Source organism: Diaporthe amygdali (genome assembly GCF_026229845.1).
Source record: "Diaporthe amygdali strain CAA958 chromosome Unknown NODE_3_length_2959817_cov_65_330692, whole genome shotgun sequence".
Classification (NCBI taxonomy): domain Eukaryota; kingdom Fungi; phylum Ascomycota; class Sordariomycetes; order Diaporthales; family Diaporthaceae; genus Diaporthe; species Diaporthe amygdali.
This window is the reverse complement of record NW_026517023.1, coordinates 2,246,812-2,269,508: the sequence shown is the minus strand read 5'-3', so window position 1 is coordinate 2,269,508 and position 22,697 is coordinate 2,246,812. Positions and strand designations below refer to the sequence as shown.

General features: G+C 50.7%; 7 protein-coding genes across 7 annotated transcripts; 4 read left to right on the top strand and 3 right to left on the bottom strand.

Annotated features, from left to right (window-relative positions):
• Positions 1 to 1,207: 1,207 nt before the first annotated feature.
• J7T55_003102 (uncharacterized protein) lies at positions 1,208 to 2,760 on the top strand (the record flags this gene model as incomplete). Its single annotated transcript, XM_053138245.1, has 4 exons — positions 1,208 to 1,481; positions 1,544 to 2,242; positions 2,329 to 2,424; positions 2,525 to 2,760. The coding sequence occupies 4 exons, from the start codon at positions 1,208 to 1,210 to the stop codon at positions 2,758 to 2,760; spliced, it is 1,305 nt and encodes a 434-aa protein (XP_052998969.1).
• Positions 2,761 to 2,958: 198 nt separating this feature from the next.
• On the bottom strand, positions 2,959 to 4,035 carry J7T55_003101 (uncharacterized protein; the record flags this gene model as incomplete). Its single annotated transcript, XM_053138244.1, has 1 exon — positions 2,959 to 4,035. The coding sequence occupies one exon, from the start codon at positions 4,033 to 4,035 to the stop codon at positions 2,959 to 2,961; it is 1,077 nt and encodes a 358-aa protein (XP_052998968.1).
• A 483-nt stretch (positions 4,036 to 4,518) lies between these two features.
• J7T55_003100 (uncharacterized protein) lies at positions 4,519 to 6,624 on the top strand (the record flags this gene model as incomplete). Its single annotated transcript, XM_053138243.1, has 4 exons — positions 4,519 to 4,745; positions 4,930 to 5,158; positions 5,495 to 5,917; positions 5,968 to 6,624. 4 exons carry the CDS (start codon positions 4,519 to 4,521, stop codon positions 6,622 to 6,624), a joined length of 1,536 nt encoding a protein of 511 aa, XP_052998967.1.
• A 331-nt stretch (positions 6,625 to 6,955) lies between these two features.
• J7T55_003099 (uncharacterized protein) lies at positions 6,956 to 8,312 on the top strand (the record flags this gene model as incomplete). Its single annotated transcript, XM_053138242.1, has 7 exons — positions 6,956 to 6,989; positions 7,057 to 7,172; positions 7,229 to 7,524; positions 7,588 to 7,799; positions 7,862 to 7,994; positions 8,072 to 8,128; positions 8,186 to 8,312. The coding sequence occupies 7 exons, from the start codon at positions 6,956 to 6,958 to the stop codon at positions 8,310 to 8,312; spliced, it is 975 nt and encodes a 324-aa protein (XP_052998966.1).
• Positions 8,313 to 8,384: 72 nt separating this feature from the next.
• J7T55_003098 (uncharacterized protein) lies at positions 8,385 to 11,950 on the bottom strand (the record flags this gene model as incomplete). Its single annotated transcript, XM_053138241.1, has 9 exons — positions 8,385 to 9,275; positions 9,387 to 9,783; positions 9,875 to 9,984; positions 10,244 to 10,284; positions 10,411 to 10,764; positions 10,822 to 11,074; positions 11,321 to 11,553; positions 11,615 to 11,651; positions 11,738 to 11,950. The coding sequence occupies 9 exons, from the start codon at positions 11,948 to 11,950 to the stop codon at positions 8,385 to 8,387; spliced, it is 2,529 nt and encodes an 842-aa protein (XP_052998965.1).
• A 2,155-nt stretch (positions 11,951 to 14,105) lies between these two features.
• J7T55_003097 (ketoreductase) lies at positions 14,106 to 15,143 on the top strand (the record flags this gene model as incomplete). The annotated part of the gene is made up of 3 exons (XM_053138240.1): positions 14,106 to 14,165; positions 14,229 to 14,524; positions 14,579 to 15,143. 3 exons carry the CDS (start codon positions 14,106 to 14,108, stop codon positions 15,141 to 15,143), a joined length of 921 nt encoding a protein of 306 aa, XP_052998964.1.
• Positions 15,144 to 15,496: 353 nt separating this feature from the next.
• J7T55_003096 (uncharacterized protein) lies at positions 15,497 to 21,446 on the bottom strand (the record flags this gene model as incomplete). The annotated part of the gene is made up of 5 exons (XM_053138239.1): positions 15,497 to 16,572; positions 16,721 to 17,122; positions 17,624 to 17,737; positions 18,357 to 19,266; positions 19,353 to 21,446. 5 exons carry the CDS (start codon positions 21,444 to 21,446, stop codon positions 15,497 to 15,499), a joined length of 4,596 nt encoding a protein of 1,531 aa, XP_052998963.1.
• Positions 21,447 to 22,697: the final 1,251 nt, after the last annotated feature.

Sequence of the window (22,697 nt, the reverse complement as noted above, 5' to 3'; positions counted from 1 at the left end):
CTAACTCTTTTTTATATATAAATATAAGCTTAAATTAAAATATACTTTTTAAGCCTTATAGTTAATAGTACTTTTTAATATTATAATTATTTAATCTTTTTAATATATTTAAAATTTTATAAGAGATTTTTAAATTTAATCCTTTTTATTTTAAAATAAGGCTAAGTTTTTTATTAAACTAGTAATTCTTTTTTTAAATACTTTTAGTTAATAAACTATTTTTTATTAATTTTAAAAATTAACTAAATTAATATAAATTTTTAAATTCTTAATACTAATTATATTTTATTAAGAATATTATTTTTTAATAATTATTACTTTAAAGCTGTTAGATTTCCTAATTATTTATTATTAAGGTTTAAAGCGCAATCTTTAAATAATAATTTTTAATAATAATAGAATATGTAGTTTTTATAATTAACTATTAAATATATTTTAGTATTTAATTTTTAAGGCTTTAATTTATTTACTTATAAAAAGTATTAAACTAATAAACTTAAGCTAAATTACTATTAAAAATAAGTAATTATAAAGAATAAAGTATATACTATAAAAGCCTATTTTACTAGTTTTTTAAAATACTTAAAAGTATATTAGTAAAAAAATAATAAAACATTAAAAATAAAAGCTTTTAAAAAAAATAAAAGGCATTTAGGTTTTAATTAAAGTATAAATATTACAATTATATATAATAGGTATTAAATTTAAAAGAATATAGGTTAGTTTATTTATAAAAACTATAGTTAAAGTAATGCTTTTTTAAAGTCTTTGCCTAAGATTTGCCCCTTGATTATGTAAGCTTAAAGCTTACCCTGCACCCTACAATAGCATAAAACAGCCATTTGACACGAAAAGCGTTCAGAGCAAGGCGAGAACAGGCCTAAAGCTTTGTTCTCAAGCTTGGTGCCTAGAACTACAGGTCCAATTTGATGTAGTGGATGCCTAATGAACCCTCCCACCCCTCCCCATGCTCGCGTTGAAGTACCGGCCCCTTTGCCCGCGGATCACTTGAAGGCAGACGCGTTGAGTCAACCGCTCTGAGCTGCATGTTTACTTGGGCAACGTGTATCCCTACCCCTTTACCCTGCCACCCATCACAAAAACCAGACTGCTCTCACCTCACGCACCAACTTTCCATCTCCTAAATGTCCCGTCCAACCAAGAAGCAACACATTGTCTATATTGACCATGTGCACCATTCCAAACCATGGCGGCCGATTCCAGCGTGAATAAGCTCTCAAAGCTCCCTCCTGACCACATGAGCCCCGATCGACCATCTCAACCGTTGGTCCTCTCGCCTCCAGCTACTTCAGACGTCCTTATGGGACCGAGCGTGACGCAGCGGCCTCCAGCTGAAACATTCACCCTATTCAAGCTTCTCCCAAGCGAACTGCGCCTTCGTGTCTGGGAGTTCGCTTGCGCAGCACCTGGGCCAAGGATTCACTTTCTGGAGCCTATAGTCGATTCAGACGGTGCTGAGGGTGGCTTGTTTTGTGACCGACAGATTTTTTGCTGGCGTGATGATTATCGTCCTGGATATGAGAGGGCCAGAAAATGCGCTGGGAGGTTACCAAGTCTAAGGATGATCCTTCTTTCCGATGGTCTGGGCAGGAGCTCTTGGACGTCTGCATTGAAGCGAGAAGTGTGTGTTTGAAACATAAGACAACTGGCAATTCTTTGGGCAGAGAGCAGTCTCACAACAGCATCTCAGACATGGTGCAGACCAGCGACATTGTGTGTGTCCGTATCGAGAAAACGAATAATGGTATCTTTGTGTCCCCATCAAATCCTCGTTTCGGCCGGGTGGAGAAACAGTTTTGCGATCGCGACAAACGTCCTTCCCCGCGCCTACTTGCCCTGGAACTTCCATTAAACCCTCCTAACCAGCATGGATGGTGGTATCCTCTACTCGTGCCTTCTTGGAGTTCTTACGGCGATGTACAGAACCTTCTACAACTCGACCAACTCGACGTCATTTACATCCTCGACCAACACATCAAGCCACGGGATGACTGCAATAACCAGCCTGTTATTGCTCCAGAAAAAGAAACCGAGGTTTTTGAAGGTCATCTTGACAGCAAGTTCATTTCTATCAACCCAGAAGACGACCATGCACTTCACACTGGGGTATCCCTCGCTTCTGTTGGGAGATTTTTCAAAATTATTCTGCTCCTTCGGGTTTACTCCCCGGGACGGAAATGGCTGGGTTCAGTTTCCCGAAAATCCTCGTCGAAGGCACCAAGTGAAATTCTTGGTTTGCGTGAAGGAAGGCTCGCTGGCTCGGCAATTTGATGATGCGCACTTCCACTCCTGTCTTCTGTCCACCAGCCACAGCAGCCTTGTGGTCCCGGAAGCACAGCCCAAAAGCACCTCGACACCAAGGAAAAACCACTGAATGCTACGAGATTGTGACAGGGAAAGTCAGTGAGTCCCATCCACCAGTGCAAGGGGAAATTTGAGGGTCATCGTGTGGAATATCTCGCAAGCAACCCACACACTGCAGACACGCAGCTTTGACCTACAGCCACTATGGATGCGTGTGTGGCACAAGCACAGGATTTGTCCACTTCCATAGAAACAACTGAAGCAAGTACGCTCAGAAACACACCCAGTGAAGCGACTGAAGACGAATCGGCAGAGAAGACATGGGGCGCCGACGAGATCAACACAATAGCAAAACGTCAAGAGACATTCCGCCACAACATGCTACATTTAGACTCAGTTGTGATGAAGATCGTTGAGCGTTCACACATCTCATAGAAGATAGGAAAGACAATGTCACTTGTTGAGGGAAAACAATTCAGCACGAAGCAAGTAGTATTGACACGAAGCACAAGGTAAGTCTATGTACAGGAAGTTGCGCTATCCGGCGCCGACCCGATGCAAACGTTGCTACACCGCTCACTCTCCTCATCATCCTCAACAACCTAAGACACTATCGACGACGCCCTTCATCGCTTAAGCGGACTGGGTGACGTAGACAGTCTTGGTCCTCTTGACGCAAGACGTCTTGCTTGAAGCCAGAGCGGTGGTGGCTGGGGCGGCAGCGGTGGGGACCACAGCAGCAGAGGTAGTGGCAGCGACAGCGGAGGAGGAAGAGGAGGAAGAAGCAGCGACGGCCTCGGCGGAGCTAGCGGGGGCAGAGCTAGATGCAGCAGCCTGAACGCTGGAGCTGGCCACAGCAGAAGAGGCCACAGCGGAAGAGGCCACAGCGGAGGAGGCGGCGGCACCGGAGTCGGAGCCGGAGGAGCCGGCGCTGGAGAAGGTGGTGGTCAGGTCACCGCTCTCAATGTAGACCCCCGAGAAGTAGAGGTCCTCGGTGGCGTCCTCGTAGCCGTCGCGGGCGAGCTCGAGCACACCGACGTGCCAGTCGGCGCCGTTGGAGCTCACGCTGGCCTTGACGGCCTCGACGGCCTTGGTCAGCTCGTCGGAGCCGGTCGAGTGCCAGAAGGCGACGGTGCTGGCGTCGAAGTCGATCTCGTAGGCAAAGTTGTGCCACACGCCGGCCTCGAGCGTCACGTTCCACTGGCTCTGCGAGTTGGCGTACCACCGGAGCTGGTCGTCCGACTCGCCCGCCTCGCCCGAGATCCAGCCGTACTTGAGCTCGGTGAAGTGCGACTCGAAGAAGGCGATCTGGTGCTCGCGGTTCACCGAGGGTGCGTTGGTCTCCTCGCGCTTCATCGAGAAGTGATAGTACAGGGTGCCCGAGGTGATGGAGCTGGTGTCGGTGACGGAGGGGATCAGCTCGGTCCGGCGCATGTTCTGGCCGTTCCAGTAGGCAGTGCTGTCGAGAGTGACCTTGGCGCCCTTGGTGGCTCCCGGGCCGGCGGCATCGGCACTGAAGTCGAGGTACTTGGAGGTATCGGCGGTGCCGTGAATGTACCACTGGTAAGGGCCCTCCTGGTTGGACCAGGACCAGTCGGCGAGGTCGGCAGTGGTCAGGGTGTCGAAGCTGCCATCCCAAACCTTGGTTCCGGCGGCGGCCAGACCGACGAGGTAGGCGGCGAGAGTAGCGAGGGCGGATTGCTTCATCATCTTGACTGAGGAATAACCTGTTGGTCGACGTGTGAAACTACTGAGTCTTGTTTTGGGAAAAAAGATGGATGCTTCTGATGAGATCCTTGTCTTGCTAGAGGGCTATCCGGAGCCTAAAAGAGCGAATTGCTTAAAGAATGAAGCGAACGAAAAGAGTGGTCGTCGAAGAGAGTGAGTGAGAGACACAGCAGCACAATGCAGAAAAGACCAGATGGAGAGCGAGTGAAGAATTCAGGCTCGTGATATTTATTCAACCGTCATGCTCCTTCTGGCCCCCCTGGCAGGGAGGATGCCCATGTAATTGCAGGAGTAGTACCTGAAGTTCACCGTTAACACCCAGATTGCTGTGTTCCCAGTGGGTCGGGGCCCTCGGCGGAGACGACTTAGATAGTGAGATACTGCCATTGGTCTATTTTCTTCCCGCAAGCGCGGGAGGATGGTCTGTTTTGAGGAAACATTAGGGGAAACAGACCGGGGTCCACGATGCGCCGCTGGGGAATGTCGTTTGAGCTTGATGATGGCCCCCTGAGCGAAAAGTGGACAGCCTTTCTCAGCAGGGTTAATGCACCAATGGGAACATTTCCAGGGGCGGCCACTCTTTTCCATCATGCCCAAGACGTGCTCTGCACATCGTGCACAACGCTTTTGATTGCTGCAACGGAAATATTATCACCACAGCTGGCCGTGGATATGACGAGGCAGAGGTGCAAGTAAGTGTCGACCAAGTCCGGCTATCCAATACGTTCCAGATATACAAGATACCAGAGTCTTGAGGTCCATAAGCTTTGCGGCTCTCGTGTGGTGAAAGTGCTCAGTGGCCAGTGTGGGATCTAGGCCGAGCTTGGCCGCTTGGCTGCTTGGCCGAACTCTGATGACATTGACGGAGATGAGCAGGGCTGTGGGACCCTTCAAGCGAGATGTTTCGAAACACCCTATCGAGTCGCGGAAATTGAAGCGCCTCTGTTGCTTCACCTGGCGCCGACTTTCGGCCGGCTTCTTTGATTCGCCGAATTGGGTTCAGATTTGGCTCTCGGGTGTGCTGGAAAATCAGTCGATCCGGTCGATCCAGACAGAGCCTCAGTCGGCGCTCGACGACACTGGTCTGAGCACGCAAACTGAATATGTACTGCAGCTAGAACCACTTCAGATTATCCCTGGATGTAAGACTTGGATCTCCAACACCAATCTATTTCTCCAGAAACATGAATGAATGAACTGGATATACAATTTGGCAGCCGGCAAGAGCAGCCAATTATGCAGTGCATGACAAACATGTGCAAGCCGGAAGCGCACGAGGGTTAGGAGATATCCTGACCATTTTGCCGTCCACCGCCGGTACAGGATGTTCCCAGCATCCCTCCCTGTGTTCGTCAGGGCTTAGATGTTGATCGAAGCAGGCCATCAATATAACTAACCACATCTTGTCATGGCATTAAGACTGGCTACAACCACGCTCAAGCTCCCGGGCGGGCCCCTCGAAGTCGCTGTGGGAGAGGCAACACCTGAACAGCAGCTGCAGTGCTGCAGGCTCGCCGGATCAGCTTTCGCTGCACCTTTATCCCAGGACCAGTATGTAGAACTGGAGTACTACCTCGGCAGTCTCCCGCTCGCTGTTGACGGAGGGAGACGCTACTGGTGCCTTTTCCCGACGAATGATCCCGACTGCATCCTCGCGACGTGTAAGACGCTCCACAGATTCTTGCTCGTCAAAGACGGTCAGACCGCCTTGCGCCAGCAGGATGGCTACTGCATAGCCAGCGTCATCACAAACTCAGAGTACAGGAACGCTGGCCTCGCGTCTGTCTTGATGAGCCATGTGGCAGAGTGGATGGATGGGCCTGGAGCAGGCACAGCAAGTATGCTGTACACCAGCATTGGAGACGTGAGTCTGCTGATTTGAGAGAGTGGGCAACATGCTGATCGGTATCGAAGTTTTACGCCAAAAGAGGCTGGGGCCCGCTTCCTGCTTTTGAGTCTATCTTGACGCTTGCGTCCAATTCCACTTTGAACAGGCGATCGAGCACGTCCGGAACCCGTTTCTTGACTTCTGGAGACATGATAACTCTTTGTGAAAGGGATGTAGAAAGCGTGACAAAAGAGACGCAGAAGACGCAGGTCTCCAAGGACCAAATTCTTGCAGCCGTTGCCCCTTCCGCGGACCTCATTACCTTACTGCAAGAAAGAGCTAGCTTCATGGCCTCCAAACAAGGAAAGGTGACCGAAAATCGCGGCGCGATCAGCAGGTCCGAAGAATCATGGATATATTGGTACCATGATTTCAGAAAGCACCAGTTAGCTGTGCTGAGAATCCATCTCCCTGAAGCGTCGAGTCAAGAACAGGCCGAGCAGGTGGCCTCTCTACTACTAGACGCTTTAGAAGAGGCTTTGGCATGGTCATTACCCAAAGTGACCGTGTGGGATGCAAACTCAGCCGTCCTCCAGGCGCTGAAAATTCTGAAGGACGAGTATGGGGTGAAGGTGGCAAGCGGGCAGCGAGATCGAAGAAGCATTCCATCACTGAGGTGGAAAGGTGGTGATGAGTCAAAGAGGATCACGTTGCATTGCAACGAATTTTACGCGTGGAGCTGATATCTGCCGCAGAGAGACTAGAACTCTTCATACTCTTGCTAGCCATAACGAGACTTTAGAATAGTTGCAACATTTTATTCTGCTAATAATGGCATTTGAAGCTCCCAACAGGGGGAATGAAAAGCCCATTGTACTAAATGGGTACGTCTTGAGAGCTTCCTGAGCCTTGCCAAGATTGTGTTGGTAGTTGAGCATTCATTCGGTCTCGGGCGTCCTGGGGCCGGATTTAAACGTCACCCCGCGCCCTGCGGCAACTCCTCTCCCACCATGAACGCTCACAGCACATGCACGATCGTTTCCACTACTATCGAGGAAGAAATTGAACGACGCCATGAACGAAACGCGTGATCCTGCTATTTTGGCCGGTACGTCATGTCTCTAAGACACCTCAAACTGACGGGTCAGGCATGTTTCTAAATTTAGCATAACAAGTGCTTCCCCACGGTTGCGAGGTCGTCTCTGTCAACGCACATGGTATTGGAAGCTGGTCAACTGGGTACAAGGTCGAGGTGGAGAGCGAAGGGAAAGACCTGGTGTATTTCCTGAAGGTTCTCACAATCTAAGATATCCTCCTAAGTGCAGCTGCTGATAGTGACATCGTCAGATAATCCGCCGACCTCGCCATCTCGAGCTCGCCAAAGGGGAGTATGAGAGCCAAGCAGAGCTTCTCAAGTATCTGCCAGACAACGCTGCAATACCATTGGCATATGGGCCTCTGGAACTCGACTCCTCGGCATCTTTCTTCCTGACGCCATTTCGTAACCTCAGCGACAAAGTTCCTGAGCCAGTACAATTAGCCGAGGTCCTTGAGAAATTGCACAAGACTTCTGCATCTCCTACAGGACAGTTTGGCTTCCATACAACCACTTTCAACGGCATCGTACCATTGGTCAATGAATGGTGCGATACGTGGGAAGAGTTCTTCAGTCGCTAGCTGCGATCCGACATTGAATGGGAGCAAAGCATCCGGGGGCCGGACCCGGAGATGGACGAGATCGCTGGTGAATTCTTTGAGAAGGTCATTCCGAGATTGTTGCGACCACTTCAGACGGGAGGCAGAAGCATCCAGCCGGTCCTTGTCCACGGCGACGTCTGGCCTGGTAACGTGCAGATCGACAGGGACACGCAGCGCGTGATATTGTTCGACTCATGTTGCTGCTATGCACACAACGAGCGTGAGTGGATTGCTCCCCTTGGGAGTGTTTTGTTTTTCCTGCTGATCATCTCATCTTGCCAGTCGATCTCGGCATGATGCGAGAGCCACGATATCGATTCACAGGCGAACACGCTAGCAAGTACCTGGAGGCTGCCAGTCCATCGCAACCGGAGAAGGACTTCGATGATCGCAACGCAGTATATGCAATGCAAGTGTGCACAGAAGCTGTGCTTCCCACGCCTTGACAACCACCCAGACATCAAATGCTTACCTGTGTGCTAAACAAAATAGGCGGGATAATATCATCAACGCTGGGCTACACGAACATCGCGCATTTCTACGGCAATTGTAAGAAGGAAATGACCCCTTAACTTTGAAACAGTATTCTGACATAATATTCTGTAGGGTCAAGGAGGAAATGAAGCGGCTGATTGCCAAACACCCAAAGGGCATAGATGGATTTGAAGAGGTTCATCGTGGACATTCACAACACTCGGTGTTTTGTCATGAATCAGCGAAAGGCTGTATCTGAATTATCCTTCCCCACATTTTTGTAGTATTCCTTTTACGCTTTGGATTCTATTAGGAGCAATCGCTTGCGAAATCAAGTGTCAACCAGGCGAATCTTCGAGGTCATCGTTTTCTCAACTTGCTCAGATTGAGCCCACAATGTGCCTGTCTGCCATGCCCGCGGAATCACCGCCCGAGTCTGGAATTGCCATTTCGAAAGAGCAAATCCATCAAAATAGATGATAAAGTCAAACCCTTCGTCGGCATCTGTGAAGTAAAAGGCCTCGATTCTCCGGTTCTTGAACTCCTCGAACTCGTCTATCGCCTGCTGCATTCTCCTGCCGAACTTGGACTGAGTGAGGATTAGCTGGAAAGCCTGCTGCTCTCCATTGGTCTGCCCATCTCGAAAGATCCCGAGCGGTTGCATCAAGTCAGCTCCCACCATCCGGTATACGCGAATGACCATATCGTTGAGTGTTTGCTCGATAACTGTGTTGAAAACGAGTTCTTTGAGATCGTCAAGGTTCCTGTTCAACGGATTGAGCCTCCAGAAACCGATGACGTCGTCATGCATGAATGCTTTCTGAGTAGGGTCACGCTCATCGCGCCCAGCCCAGATTTCGTATATGCGCATAACGTGGCGATCGTTGTTGTCTTTTGGGACTCCGAAAATCCCGATGCAAGAACAGCCACTTGTTACCCTGGCGTTGGGAAAGTCGATGGACCAGAAGTTCCAGTCAGCCATATCCTCGGGGTTGTTGCTATACGGAGTCACGCTGTACCCGTAAGTTGAAAGGTCCCGGACCTCTTTCGTCGCTTCAGCGGCTGCTAGATCTTTGGCTGGGCTCGCAGGAAAGTCCCCTTCAACTGAGGGTGTTGGTTCAGAGGAGTTCCAACATTTGCAGGTGCCGGGGGTCCACTCGAATAGGTGTTCGTCGGTGAAGACATTGCTCCAGTCATCTTCTTGCAGGTCACCAGCAATACACTGCAAGTGAAGCTGTCAGTGTTTTCAAGCCTTCAAGAGAATTAAAATATCGGGGCGTCGCCATCATGGAATGCATCCAAAGTGCTCACCATGCCACGGAAGAGTACTCACGTCCCAAGTGTTGTATTGAGGGGGATTGCAAAACAGTTCGCAAGAGGCCAGGCCTTCCAGGGTAGCGTTTGCGAATCCGAAGTAGCTCATGCACTGTCCCTTCTTCGCAATGGCGATGATAACTTTGTTGTCGCTCGAATTGGCCGCGAGGTAGTCATTGCTGTAGATGAATGGGACCGGGTTGAAATCGTCCATGGATACGTCAGCATCGCAAACGCCCGCCCATAGATGGAGCAGGCCAAGGAGAAATGTAAACAGCATCGTGGACGCTGGTGTGGAGACTCGAGAGTTCAGAAATTCACAAGACTCTAGGGCAGTAGTGTGCGAAACCTTTTGGCGCTGGGGCTCGTAGTACGTGTTAATGGAAGGCTTGAGGAGGTTTTCGACCTTTGTCGTGCTGGGATGAGGTCGCAAAGATACCGTGTCTCGAACGTGACGGGAGATGCTTGAAGAAAACGAGACACAACAGCCTTCAAAATGTCCCTTACTGTTGCGGTATTGAATGGTTTGGGGTATCAATTGCACGATCGGTCCGACCAAAGGGTACCGAGACAAGAAGAAACTGGATGCCGTGACTTTTGAGTTTCCAGGTGCTGGTCTGGGTGGTGGGGGTGGGAAGGAAAACGGGGCTGACTTCTTGACAAGCCTCTCAAATCATTCCAGAAGGGAAGCTGCCAGGTACTGAAAATCTAGGTTTTAATTACTCAAAATATGGGAAGCTCCTAGATCGAATGTCGAAAGCCTGGATGCCTGGAGACCGGCAAGCCTTGTGTCTTCGGTAGGCCGTCTTGATGTGAAATCTTGCGATAGAAGACTTCACTTCATCATGCGGTACCTGCTATGCCTGCATGCAAAACGGGTGATGCCGAGAAGAGTTTGCAGTGAGACCTGACCGGGGCTAGGTGAATTGAGAAATGCGATGTCACAATATTGGAGACAGGTTTCCGCGAGAGCACGCCCAGGAAACCAGATGTGAAAGGGTTTCATACTCATAATGCTCTGGCTACCTCTACAGACAGCTCACTCTTTACCACTATCGCTGATGTCGAGTAATCATGGCATGTGGAGGGCTCTTGTGTGGTTGCAGCCACCTCCGACCCGGGTGTGCCGTCGAACAAACCTGGCCGCCCTTGTCCATCTGGCCGAGGGGCCCTCATCTCTATCTCATCGGGCTTTGGGCCCTTCCGTGCTCTTTTGAAGCGTGCCCAAACATTTGCTTTCCGCAAGGTCCGTGTCGAGACTCTCTCTAGCTGTCTGTTCTGGTTCAGATCCTTCCTTCGGTAGCCAGGTAGTGTCGGCAATCTAGGTGGCGCCCTTGACTTTGAGGCAGAGTCTCCGACAATTGACTTGAAAAGGGGGCGCAAGAGAGGGAGACAGGCTTGAGAGATGACAAATTTAGCATGCCATATGCGAATGAAAGAATGTTGGTGCTCACCTGATGCGATGGCCAAGTTAACTTCAGCGATTGTCCAAATGAAGATGCTGGCCACGCTCCATGAGAACTCGGTGCTGATGCTAGGATCATATCTGGTCGAGTACACAATAACTGAGATCGTGGCCGCACAGACAAAAATCCCAAACATAAAAAGGGCTGTGAGGCCGAACTTCTTACTTCGATTCAATCGCAATTTCTGCACTTGTAGGGCGGGGATAATAAGAAGAGCAATGTCGGCAAGTAGGTGTATGTACTGAAGTGAGACATTGCCATGATAGAAGGGTGGATCTCGGTAGGGACACCTAGCTCCGAGCACTGAAGCATCCCAATATGCATGTACTGGTATGCAGTGAAGTACGTTGAGAACGAGCTTCATGTTCCTATTTAGCTGCTGACTTCGACGGACAATGGGGATTTTGAAAGGAAAACAAGCCCGATGTGGACTCCAGGACGCTGTCATCACAGACTTAAGGGGAGGAATCCTCGCGAGAAAACTCACCCGTGTTGCTAGCCACAAGATCGCTATGACTGCGAGCACGATGATCGAAACCTTGGCACTTCTGACGCTGTTGAAGATTCTCCAGTAGAATGCAAGTACAGCAAGCTTAGAGAAACTGAGCGAGGGTATGTAGAACATTTCCAAGATGAACAGATCCAGCCTTGCATTACGAAGGATTTCTTGTTCAGGTCGGCCGATGTCTTTCACATGTAGACCGAAGCCGTCACTGGTCCCTATTTGATGAGATGTCAGACGTTATCAGAGCGAAAAATGAATGCTGATGCAAGCTCTCACATTTGATAATTGCAGCAGAAACGCCTACATTGAGTAGCTGCAAGTCGACTTCAGCAACAAATCTATCACCATGACGCGACGGCTTGGGAGTCAGCCTGAGTTTAAGTCTCAGCAGGTTCTTACATATGCGATAATTGCGAAGTAATCATCCCACCACAGCCGATTCTTCGTAATCCTCCGGCATAACAGCCGTAGGACTAGAGTCAATGTCGCAAATGACCAAGTTATTGAGAGAGCGACAAACAGCTCCGGCTGTCTCGTCTGCATGCTGCCAATACATGTGCCGGAGACGGGCTTGATACCCGCGGTGAGTCTCTGGCACTGGAGAATGCACAGGTTGGTGTTCGCCACCTGGGGTGGAAGGTGATCGGGCCAGGCCAAGGAGAAACAAACATCGAGCCGAGATGGCCGGCATGGAAGCAGGAGTCTCTTCGCTCTGGACCGTCGTGTTGCACTAGAATGTGGTTGGAAAGCCCGTGTGTTATTCGAGTCAGAAATGGGAAAGACCGATGATGTGTACACAGGAGGAGGCCTTGTCGCATCAGCTTGGCGTCTTTGAATACTGCGATCAAGATTCAGAGCATGTCATAACAAGCCCAGAATATCGGGGACCGCATTGGGTGACGTTGAGTTTAGAGATGCATGTCATGAATCGCGGCAACAACTCGTGCCCGCTCATCGAGAGTAACACTCCTTTGCTCGGTCTACCTGGTATGATCCAGACGTCTCGCTGAATAAACTTTGCCAGACAAGAACACCTCCACCCCGCCCAAATACATCTTTTGCCCGTTCGCCGGATTAAACCTTCCGATACCGAAGCAAAAACCTTATCACATTGGTAGCAATCGAGTTCTGACCATGCTCTGGTGTCAAGTGATATTCTAAACAAGAAGCAGTAGAATTGTTGCTCTGCTTTGGCTGGTGGTGGTTTCGGCGTCAAACAGCTCTGATCCGCTAAGAACGCCGCTGGTGATGCCCTGCCCTATCCAGCACCCTAAGTATCCAAATTTGTAACATGCCAGTGTTTCACTTATTTTTGCGGTTGCTAGTCCCAGGCCTCATCGTAAAAGAGAGAAGTGCCCCATCAGGACTCTTGGATCATCAACTCTGAAGATCATGCTCTAACCAGCTTATACTTTGTCGGCTTCTGCGGCGATGCACCCTTGGCGGCAACCCTCCAATAGACCACCAGCCCACCAATTCAAGGCTCCGTATTCATTGCCCAGGGACCCTGTCTCTCGAGTCCCGGGGGCCATAAAACCCGTGGCCCGCGGTTGGTTACTACTTGAGCCATTAAGGAGATTACATGCACCTTCTGAATTGTGTTGATTGCTAATTCTACTTTGAGCCTGAAAACCACTCTCGCTTTTGTTCCTGAATTCCCTCCCACCTCATCATCTATAGCGAAACTTTTGTGACAAGAGACGACGTCTGCTTTTGTGCATTAGCAGAACGTCGAGAGCCTCTGTCAGTGTCCGAGCAATCCATTGACAGCTTGCAGGCTAAGCAGCCTTTGAGCTTGAAGTCTTCCTTCTGCCTACTCAAACTTTCGATAAGAAGAGCTACACGATATGTCAGATCACAAGAACGGCAAGTTGTGTTGCTACTGAAGCTCATTCCTAAAGTGCGATCCGGCATGTTTACTTACGCCCAAGCAAACAGGCACGAACCGCCACCACGAAGTGCATCTAAAAGATGATAGTCATTAAAACGCGGTCTTTCGGGAACAATTGCATGTGGCTCTGGTGGAGAAAGGATCATCTGCGACTACACCGTTACCGCAGCGAAGGCAATTCCCAGACGTTCACAAAATCACCGAATATTGCGCAACGCCTGTCCCATTATACTATCGAAAGACACAGAAATCGGAGCAAAATATATCGAGGCTCATTATGCGGCACATGAAGGACTTTCGGTGTCCATTTCAGCATTCCGCGCCCATGATCGACAGGGCTGGCCAAGCCAAGCAAGACGGGCCATTATCCTTGCTGTAGCCCCTCAAAGGATCGAGGCACCATCGAAAGGAATTAATTCGTTCTTACCAAAGCAACTGTTTTCCAAGCTGTCACGGCTCGAAATGCCCACCTTCGTCAGCCGGGGTAGCGGCTTGCCATCTCGGAAGGATGCAGTGCGACCAAGGGGTCCAATCGGCAGCCTCGGGATATCTTCAGCATTTGCTTACTTGCAGTGCTGGGTTGACAAGTCAGGGAAGAGGCCGGCATATCAACGGTTTTGTCCACTTTCGCCCCGCACCCGGGCACGCTACCGGAGACCAGCTTATGCAGCTTGCAAAAGAGCCCTGTCAGGCTATTTAGTTGGACTTGTCACTGGCTAATGGCATTTAGATGTTGGAAATCGGGCAGCGTGGCTCTGGCCGAACATATAAGCAGTGAATCAGTCCACTGTCAAATCTGCCTCGGACATCAATCTAAAGCTGTGTTGAACAACACCTTCTGCCCATTGAGATTAGATTTCTCAATAATCACCAACCATGGCATCCTATCCTCAAATTCCACTGGCGAAGCTGCGAGACGGCACACATATTCCCGTGGTACGTTTCCCTTGAGTAAAATGCCGTCACAGCGGAAAACATTATTCTAATTTGTGACAATAGATGGGCTTCGGCACGGGAACATCTTGGTACAAGCCGGACCGCTTCTCCGCCTTCGACCCAGAGATGGTGACTATGGCGAAAAATGCTATCAAGGCCGGTTATCGCCACCTCGACAGCGCGGAAGGCTACGGCACCGAGGCCGAGCTTGGTCAGGCGATCAAAGAAAGCAGTGTTCCGCGAGAAGAACTGTTCGTTGTTACGAAGGTTGTGCAGACACTCACCGAGGGAAAGATCGACGACCTCCCAAACGCCCTCGAGGACAGCCTCAAGAGGCTTCAGCTAGACTACATCGACTTGTAAGATGCCTAGATAGCTAAATATGCCGGATGCTCCTCATCTAACCCCTTTAGATACCTTCTCCACAGCCCCTACCTTAACGAGAACAAGTATGTCGAAGAGGACGTCGCCAAAGCCTGGAAGCTCATGGAAGCTCTCCAGCGCTCCGGCAAGGCCAAAGCAATCGGCGTCTCGAACTTCCGGCAGCAGCATGTTGAAAACTTGCTCAAGACAGCCGAAATAAAGCCCGTGGTCAACCAGATCCAATTCAACGCGTACATCCAAGGCGCCCCCGAGTATGCGAAATGGCTGCAGTCCAAGGGCATCGCGTGCGAGAGCTACATGGGCCTGGCACCGATCACATGGCTTAAGGGAATGCACCTTGAGGGCACGTTGAAGGGGCTCGCGGGCAAGTATGGCGTGAGCGAGAGTACGGTGCTGATCCGCTGGCAGTTGGACCAGGGGGTTATAGTGCTCAACACAACCAAGAAGACTGAGAGGGTGAAGGAGTATTTTGCCGCTCTGGACCTGAAATTGAGTGATGAGGATAGGGAGGAGATCACGAGGGTCGGGCAAGTGAGCCATACTAGAATCCCACTGCCGGTGCTGTTTGATGGTGGTGAGCAGGGGCCGTATTGAGAGATAAAGGATGACTAAGTTCATGGTGCACACGAGTTCAAGGGAGCGAAGAGTGTTTGTGGTATAATTGCGGTTCTATATGCGATAGGCTGCGCCTGGAAATCTGAGAGGCGTCTGTGCTCCCTAGCTTAGCCTCCAGCAATGTTAATCGTTGTTTCCAAGCGGCAAGGAGGACGACAGAAACACAGCGCCAAAGTTTGTAGGAGCAATACTTTCCTATATCTCGGCGGTTCAGCCCATCTCGCAGAGGTAACCATTATTAAGACCTAGCACAAAGAAGTGGGCTCAGAGATGCCAGTATCTCCCTTGCTCCCCCATACTCAACAACGAACAGGCTTACAGCTGATACAGTTTCATTTAATCAACTGTTTCCTTATCTTTTCATATTTTGCCTTTACCACCGTTCGTTGTGCTAGCACACCTCTCAGAGTCTTCATATCTTCCAGGGACTTCTTTTTGCCTGCTGAGCGAAGCCTCCTGAATCTCTCTTCGATTTGCCTTTGCTGAGTGGCCAGATCTGCCAACTCATTTTTCAGGCGCTTTGCTAGTTTCTCAACATCTTCTGCCTTTGCCGTGACCGGCCCGACCGCTGAATCTTCATGGGGCTGCTTCTGGCCTTGCAACTCAACGCCTACCGCTCGGCTATCTTCTCTGGACTGATTGGGCTCTTTTTCTCTTTTGGAATTATTTCCTGGGGCTTGGAAATCAGCTTCTGTCGGCTCAATGTCACCCACTGATGTGTCTTCCTTGGAGCGGGCGGCCCGTGATTTTGTCTTCGTGGGCGTTGATGACGCCGGTGCTCCAGAAGTCGATCCTTCAGAAACTTCCTGCTTCGGGGCCGGTATTTTTCTTTCTGTCATCTCATCTGGTGCTGGAGCCTGGTCGTCTTCTTCGAAGTGGCCAGACAAGTCCTCCCCAAGGACTTCAGTCCTACCGTTGGAAACATCCTTGGAAGGCGTGGCGGTTGAACCGTTCGCTGCAACCTTTGGCTCTTCGGCTACTGACTGGGAACTGGCTGGTGACTGCGCGGCTAACTTGGAAACAATTTGTCGCCGTCCGCGCAAGCTGCTCTGTATCGCAGTAGTCTTTTCGTTCGGCCTCAGCCACAGCCGCTTGATGCGCTCCCATAGCCCAATTCGATGAGCTGGCGATGGCTGCGTCACCTTTGGCTGCGTCATCTTGGTTTCGAAGATCTTTTCTTGAAGCTTAAACTGATGCCCAATAAAGAATCGATTGGGCAAGGTCAATTTTGATATTACAGCCTCGTGTATCCAAGCACGGTCTACAGGGGTGACGAGCTTGTGGTGGATACCGAAACGATACATGACCTTTTGGACTTGTTCTTCACCGGCACCATCCATTTGCACAGCAGCGAAGACGGCTTCAACTGTGCTGGCGATGTCGTACCGATTCTCGATCCTGTCAGGGACTATGATTTCGTCAGTGAATCACATTTGTCCTGGTAAATCAACACTATTTGTCACAGAGGTGCCTTGGCTTCAAATAGTTCCCATGAGATGACCATGACCCTAAGGAATGCCTTCGAGAAGAAAAAAATGCGTGTTGGAGCCACTTACTTCCACACTCGTCAAGGCCTATAGAGAACCCATTTTGTCCAAGATGCTCATTGGAAAGAGCGGACTCAATATTCTGCCACATCGCCCCTGACAGATTTGGCTTCTTGTACCATTGTTGGGCCAAATAAAGTTTTGCTTGAACATCTCCGACGAAGGCTAGGCGAGAGTTCCTTGTTCGTAGTCGTGCCCGCTTTCCATCGGGTGAGCGAAATCTTTCTCTCTTCTGGTCGAGAGCCTCGTACAGAAGATCAACATTCTTAAATTGGTAGCCGATGACTTTCTCAGCCGTTGCTAGCTTCAATGCTGTTGACGCATTTCTCGACCACCCACGAGGGAGGGCGGCCATCCCGCTGCCGACGACGTATTCGACAGTTGTGATATGCGGATCTCGGTCGCCACCATCTGCCGTAGATTGCAAGTGAACAGACAGACCGGATGATTATGCAAACGAGTTTGACAGCTCTTCTGAGATGAAATCAGGCTCATCTGAGATGGGACAATCTGGGCGGCGTAATCTCGCGACGCGGCAAAATTCTAGAGTGAAATCACGGCGCGGGGTCATCTGACTGCACACGTGACTTGGATGCAGATCTAAGCATAAATCCGCCTTTCAATTCCGCTGCTCGGTTTAAGACTGTCAATTTATGAACGTCACTTAGGAATGAATTTCGGCGAAGCATCAGCTCATGAGCAGTAATAGTGTTTTGATGATGCATTCACGAGCTCGTTGAACTAGCCCGAGATAAGGAGCGCCCTGTCAGAAGCGTGCTAGCAGAGAAGGCACCTCAACTCCAACCTTATAATAAGAATGACATAAAAATTATTTTATAAGAACCTAGCAGTGCAGAATACTTTCTTCGGCCGTGGAAACTCTCAGCTAGGCTAAGTGATCATGTTTGGGACCGACGCACACAAGGGCGTCAAAGTCGTACTCTGCACCTCCACTTGCTGACGCCTGGATAGCACCGGAGCAGAAACGTATCTTCAGTCTTATCATTCTCGTTTTCCTTTTCTTCACTGTCTTCATCAGGTCTACACGACCAGCCTCGTATACTTCGCCGTGATGCTGAACTCATCCCAAGGTCGTGGCAGGGACAAGCCGCGGTAGGAGGGAATCAGCCGTGCTACTCACTTGGAAGCGTCGTCTGCGAGTCCTAAGTCCCTTCAACTCAAGCTGACGGTGAATATGGGGGTCACTGGGGGTACAGGCACTGGGGCTCCCCACGTGAGGTGTAAATATCTAGGTTCTAGCTATAGCTCCACTTCAAATGCAGATATTGCTCGTTTCACTCCATCGTTGCATGCCACAGTAGAGCATTCTGCCCACACAAAGTATAGACAAGCCACCGAATGGAACTAGTTCAAACCGTCGGGCGATTCCAGCACTCCACAGCCCAGTACCTGACATACTTCTCAAAAAGTCCTGCCCACTCATGCCGATCTGCCGCCCACGGTGATGTCATACATCTCTTGGTGATAGCCAGGGCTGGCTCGCTTAATACTGGGCGACCCTCTACCTCAACTCTTCCATACCGTGCTCGAAAAAACTCTAGCAACTTTCTCGGTGGGTTCCTTGTAACGTTCGGGTCTGACTCCTCCAGACGTCGTAGCCACTGGCGCTGCGGTACCAACTCACAGAGGATGCCGTACTGAGCAAGGCAATCCTTGACGGCTGGCGCGAAGTCGCTATTCCATCTCATTGGCGCCGTACTGCTTACATTGAAATAAGACAACGGAAACGAGGGATCGTCCTGCTCATCGCCATGAAACAGCGCCACCTCCGCGATAGCAGCCCCCGCGATATCAGCGGGCAGCCAGTAGTGCTCGTCATGGACCACGCCGTCGCTCGCGGCCTCAATGAGAGGCAGCGCGCCAACCGTCAGCGCACTCTGCACGATGGCCGGATACGCCTCGCTTGTCTTCCAGTGCCCAAGCCTCCTGTCGCCCACGACTTGGCCGAGGCGCGCCACGCGGACCGACTCGAGGCCGTGGTCCGCCGCGGCCGCCCTGGCGAGAATCTCCTCCGCCACCCACTTGCTCTGGCCGTAGCCCATAGAGCCCACACACTCCCACGGGTAAGGCTTCTCCAGTACCTCGGGGCCCGCGCTGAGGACAGTGGCAATGCTTGAGACAAAGGTGAAGGTTGGCTTGGGCCTCAAATTGGATCTCAGCGCGAGGCTGATGAGGTGGTGGGTCGGCCGGATCGCCTGCGCTTCGAAGCTCTGGAAGTTGAGGTTGAAGTTGACGGGCCAAGCGTTATGGATGATGTGAGTTACAGTGTTGAGGATTCGCGAGTAGACTGGGTTGCTGGGGAGGAAGCAACCATTTGGGTCAGATAGGTCCCCTGGGCATGCCACGACTTTCTCGAGCTGGGTCGCAGAGAGCTCGGCCAGAAGCCCGGCGTCACTCAGGGCTATGTGCAGTCGTGCGAGGCCGTCCTGGGGATCCTGCGCGCGGACGAGGCACAAGACGCTTTCTATATCAGGGCGCGACAGCAAGGAGAACAAGAGGTGGGCCCCAACTTGGCCCGTGGCACCTGTCAGGAGCTGCAAGACAGCATGTCAGCGGGCTTTAGTCGTTGCTCGCTTGGGTGCAAAGTAGGTAGGGAGGTGGATAGTAATGCACTACTTACCACAGTCTCTGCTTTGGTTGGAGCATTCGTGACTTCTACATCGGATTCGGTCGACGCGAAGTTGCTATATTTCTCTACCATCGCCCGAGCCAGTTGTTCAGGATCGGTTCGCTCCGAGTGCAAATTGTTGCCAAGGTGCAATTGCATCACATGTTGACCAAGAAGTGCGACCGTTGGGAAGTCAAACACGACGTTCGTCGCTATAGATGCCCCGCAGAGATCAATTTCTCTTTGAATACGACTGCGAATGTTGCTGGCCTGTAACGAGTCTACGCCGAGATCAAAAAGATCTGCGTCGATGGATAAGTCGTCCCAGCTTTTCGTCCCATCAACAGCTTTCCGTTCTGAGGTTGAAGTGTCGTGTGAAGGTTTTGATCGGAGCTCATTCTTCACGATCTCTGAAATTATTGCAAGCACCTCACCATGCGACATTGATACCCGTGTGGCAGCGTTGAATTTGGAGGCTGACCTGCCTGCATATAGTCTCTCGATATCCCCTTCCATCTCTTTTAGGAACGCCGAGCGGATGATGGTGCCTTTATCCGTTGCCGGGAACGGCGTACCTGCTTTCTTCACGATGATCATATCCCTTGCTATTCGAGCATATGCCGGGACTCGTGAGTTTCCCAAGTCGACACTGGGACTTATTGCCCTCACGAACTCTTCGTCAAGGTGATTGACAGATGAAAGAGATTTGATTACCACCAAGCCGAGTGCCTCTTGTCCGGCTCCGAAGACAACAGCAGTGGCGACCTCTGGATTGACTTTCAAAGCGTCCTCAATAGGAATCGGGTCGGCTTTCTCTCCATTGAGCATCACAATGATGTCGTCCTTCCGGGCAGCGAATTTCCATAAGTCTGGTATCGTGGGGTGAATTTGGAACAAGTCCTTAGTACCATACGACCCATCCGGTCGGTCCGAAAGAACCTTTTGTTTCAATCCCGGCCTGATCACGAGGTGGTAAAGATCCTGCGAGGTGCGGCTACTCTCAGGTTCAAACTGGAGATATGGCTTGGCATGAGGCAGAGGCGTGACCCAGCTCCACAGCAACCTGTCAGAAGGCGGCTCCATCAGGGCGCCGCATTCGGTTTGTCCGTACAGATGGAAGATGTTGCCGCCGGCCGTGACTATTTTGTCCCCTAGATCGTCCGGTATTGCTGACCCGGCATTGATGACTTGTCTTAAGGCACCGAGTCTCTCCAGGCCGCCATCCGCCTCGACCAGAAACTTCAAAGTGTACGGAACCGTAACCAAGGCCTCAGAATTGGTGATATCCAGACAATTGATCACGTTGGTTGCGGTCACCGGCCGAGACGCATTGAGGAGACTCAGACGGGTCCCACTGACCAGTGCGCGAAGCAGGGTAGCGAGGCCAAAGCTGTGAAAAAGTGGCAACGTCGAAAGTGTATCGACCTTTGGAATGCGCCGCACAATATCACTGGCTTGAGCGAGCCAAGCAGAGGCAGCAAGAGGTACAGGCTTGGGGAGCCCTGTCGTTCCGCCGCTGTGAATTATGAAACCTGGCGCCCGGTCGAAGCACAACGGCTTGAAGTTGGAGGTGTCAATGGTATCACACTGCTGGGATAAAACTTGAGCATTGATCATGGGTAGAAGAGTGAAAGACTCTGGGAGCGAGCCGTTGTTCTGTAGTCTTTCGAGAGTGGTGTAAGATGAACCACTGGCAATGGCAATATCACATCTGGTCTCCTTCAGTAGGTGTATGTACCCGGAATCTGCTAACCGTGGAGAAATGAAGACGGTAGTGATTCCTAGTCGTTGCAGAGAAAGAAACGTCAGATAATACTCGAAACTCGAGATGCCAACAATTGCCACCACCAATTTCCTTTGGTCCAGCCGGTCATCATGGTTCAAGCCCAGTCCACCGAGTGCTTGCGCAGCAAGAACTGCTACTCGCCGGGTAAGCTGGTCCAGCTCAGTACCGGTGTAGTCGACAAGATCTGTCTCATTTTTGGGGTAGGAAATGAGTGGTCGGTCGGGGTGCGTCAGGGCCCTCGTTTCAAGGACATCGTTCAGAGTTGTGAACAATCTCAAGTCCTCGTGATGAGTTGGCTCTAAGACGCCGAGGCTTCCCATGTTGTTTAGTGGATGGCAAATACTTGGGTGTGTTCATTAATCAATGCTAGGAATTATCCAGCAGGCAGTTAAACGGCCACGCCTGTGGTCATCTGAGGCAGCGGAGAGATATGAAGTGACGTTCCAGCATCTCAGACGAGTTGCTGTCTGCGCCTCGAGTTGAACCCAGTCTTGACTCGAGCGCCATTCTTCCATGGTTCAGAGAGTCTGCCCTGGATTACAAGCATGGCGTGTCGACCTTCGCATCATCCGCAATCCGCAACGCAGATGCTGCCATGCCATCCCGATTTCGCTACAGCTTTCTACTGAAGTAACGCACCCGGAATGCCAATCGGCGGCCGATCGCACGAGGCGCGCGCTCCCCCTGCTTGAGCACTTTCCCGGAGCACTCGTGTGCACTCCACCTGGGTATGCAGTCCCGCTCCGAGCGCACCACTCCTGCGCGTGAGCTTCCTTGGATCACAAAACTGCAGTCTCCATCTCACAGGATATGAAAGCTGTATCTCGAACTCTACTGGTAAAACATAGAGTGCGGAGGCAAGAACAAAGGCATGCTGTTCACAGACTTCGGCGAAGCTTGCAACAAAAGTCCCGTCTCTCTCGGGACGGGACGTATCGCTGCAGAATATAGTCTACTACATAGAGGTGCACAGCTGCAGATAAGCCCGGTCGCGCTAGTCAGGAAGGGACCCGCTGTCTTGCGAATAAGCTTCCCTGCGCACATCAGTGGAATCGGGGACCCATTAACAGATATGCTGCGCATCATAATCTTTCAGATGTGCTGTTCATCGTGATTCTGGAGAGGAGCAGTGGAAATACGGTGAACATTGGTGGCTCGATTCATGTTTCTTTGGTCAAATAGGTGATCATGTACAACCGCGTATTCTGTAATCAAGCCGTGAAGCTGTGAGACCTTTCCTCTACACGTGTGCTCGCGTGTGACATGTGGTACCACCGTACTCTGCTCGAGTACCGAGAAAAGCCTCCACTGTATACTTGATTCTATATGAACTCAAGTATACAATGTAAATCGAAGGACCTTCGGAAGGTTGAGCAGTGTCTGCGGACAGTCCGATTTCAAAATCGCGCAATGCTCTTGCATTTTACATCCCTGACTCGGAGCTCCATTTACCAACAACCCGCGAGAAGCTTCTCTCTCTCGCCCACCATGATAGTGCCTACGGAAGACACTTGTACCACAGTTATCGAGGGAACCTGACGTCGTGTTGCCCCACAACCTTTGCTCATCGG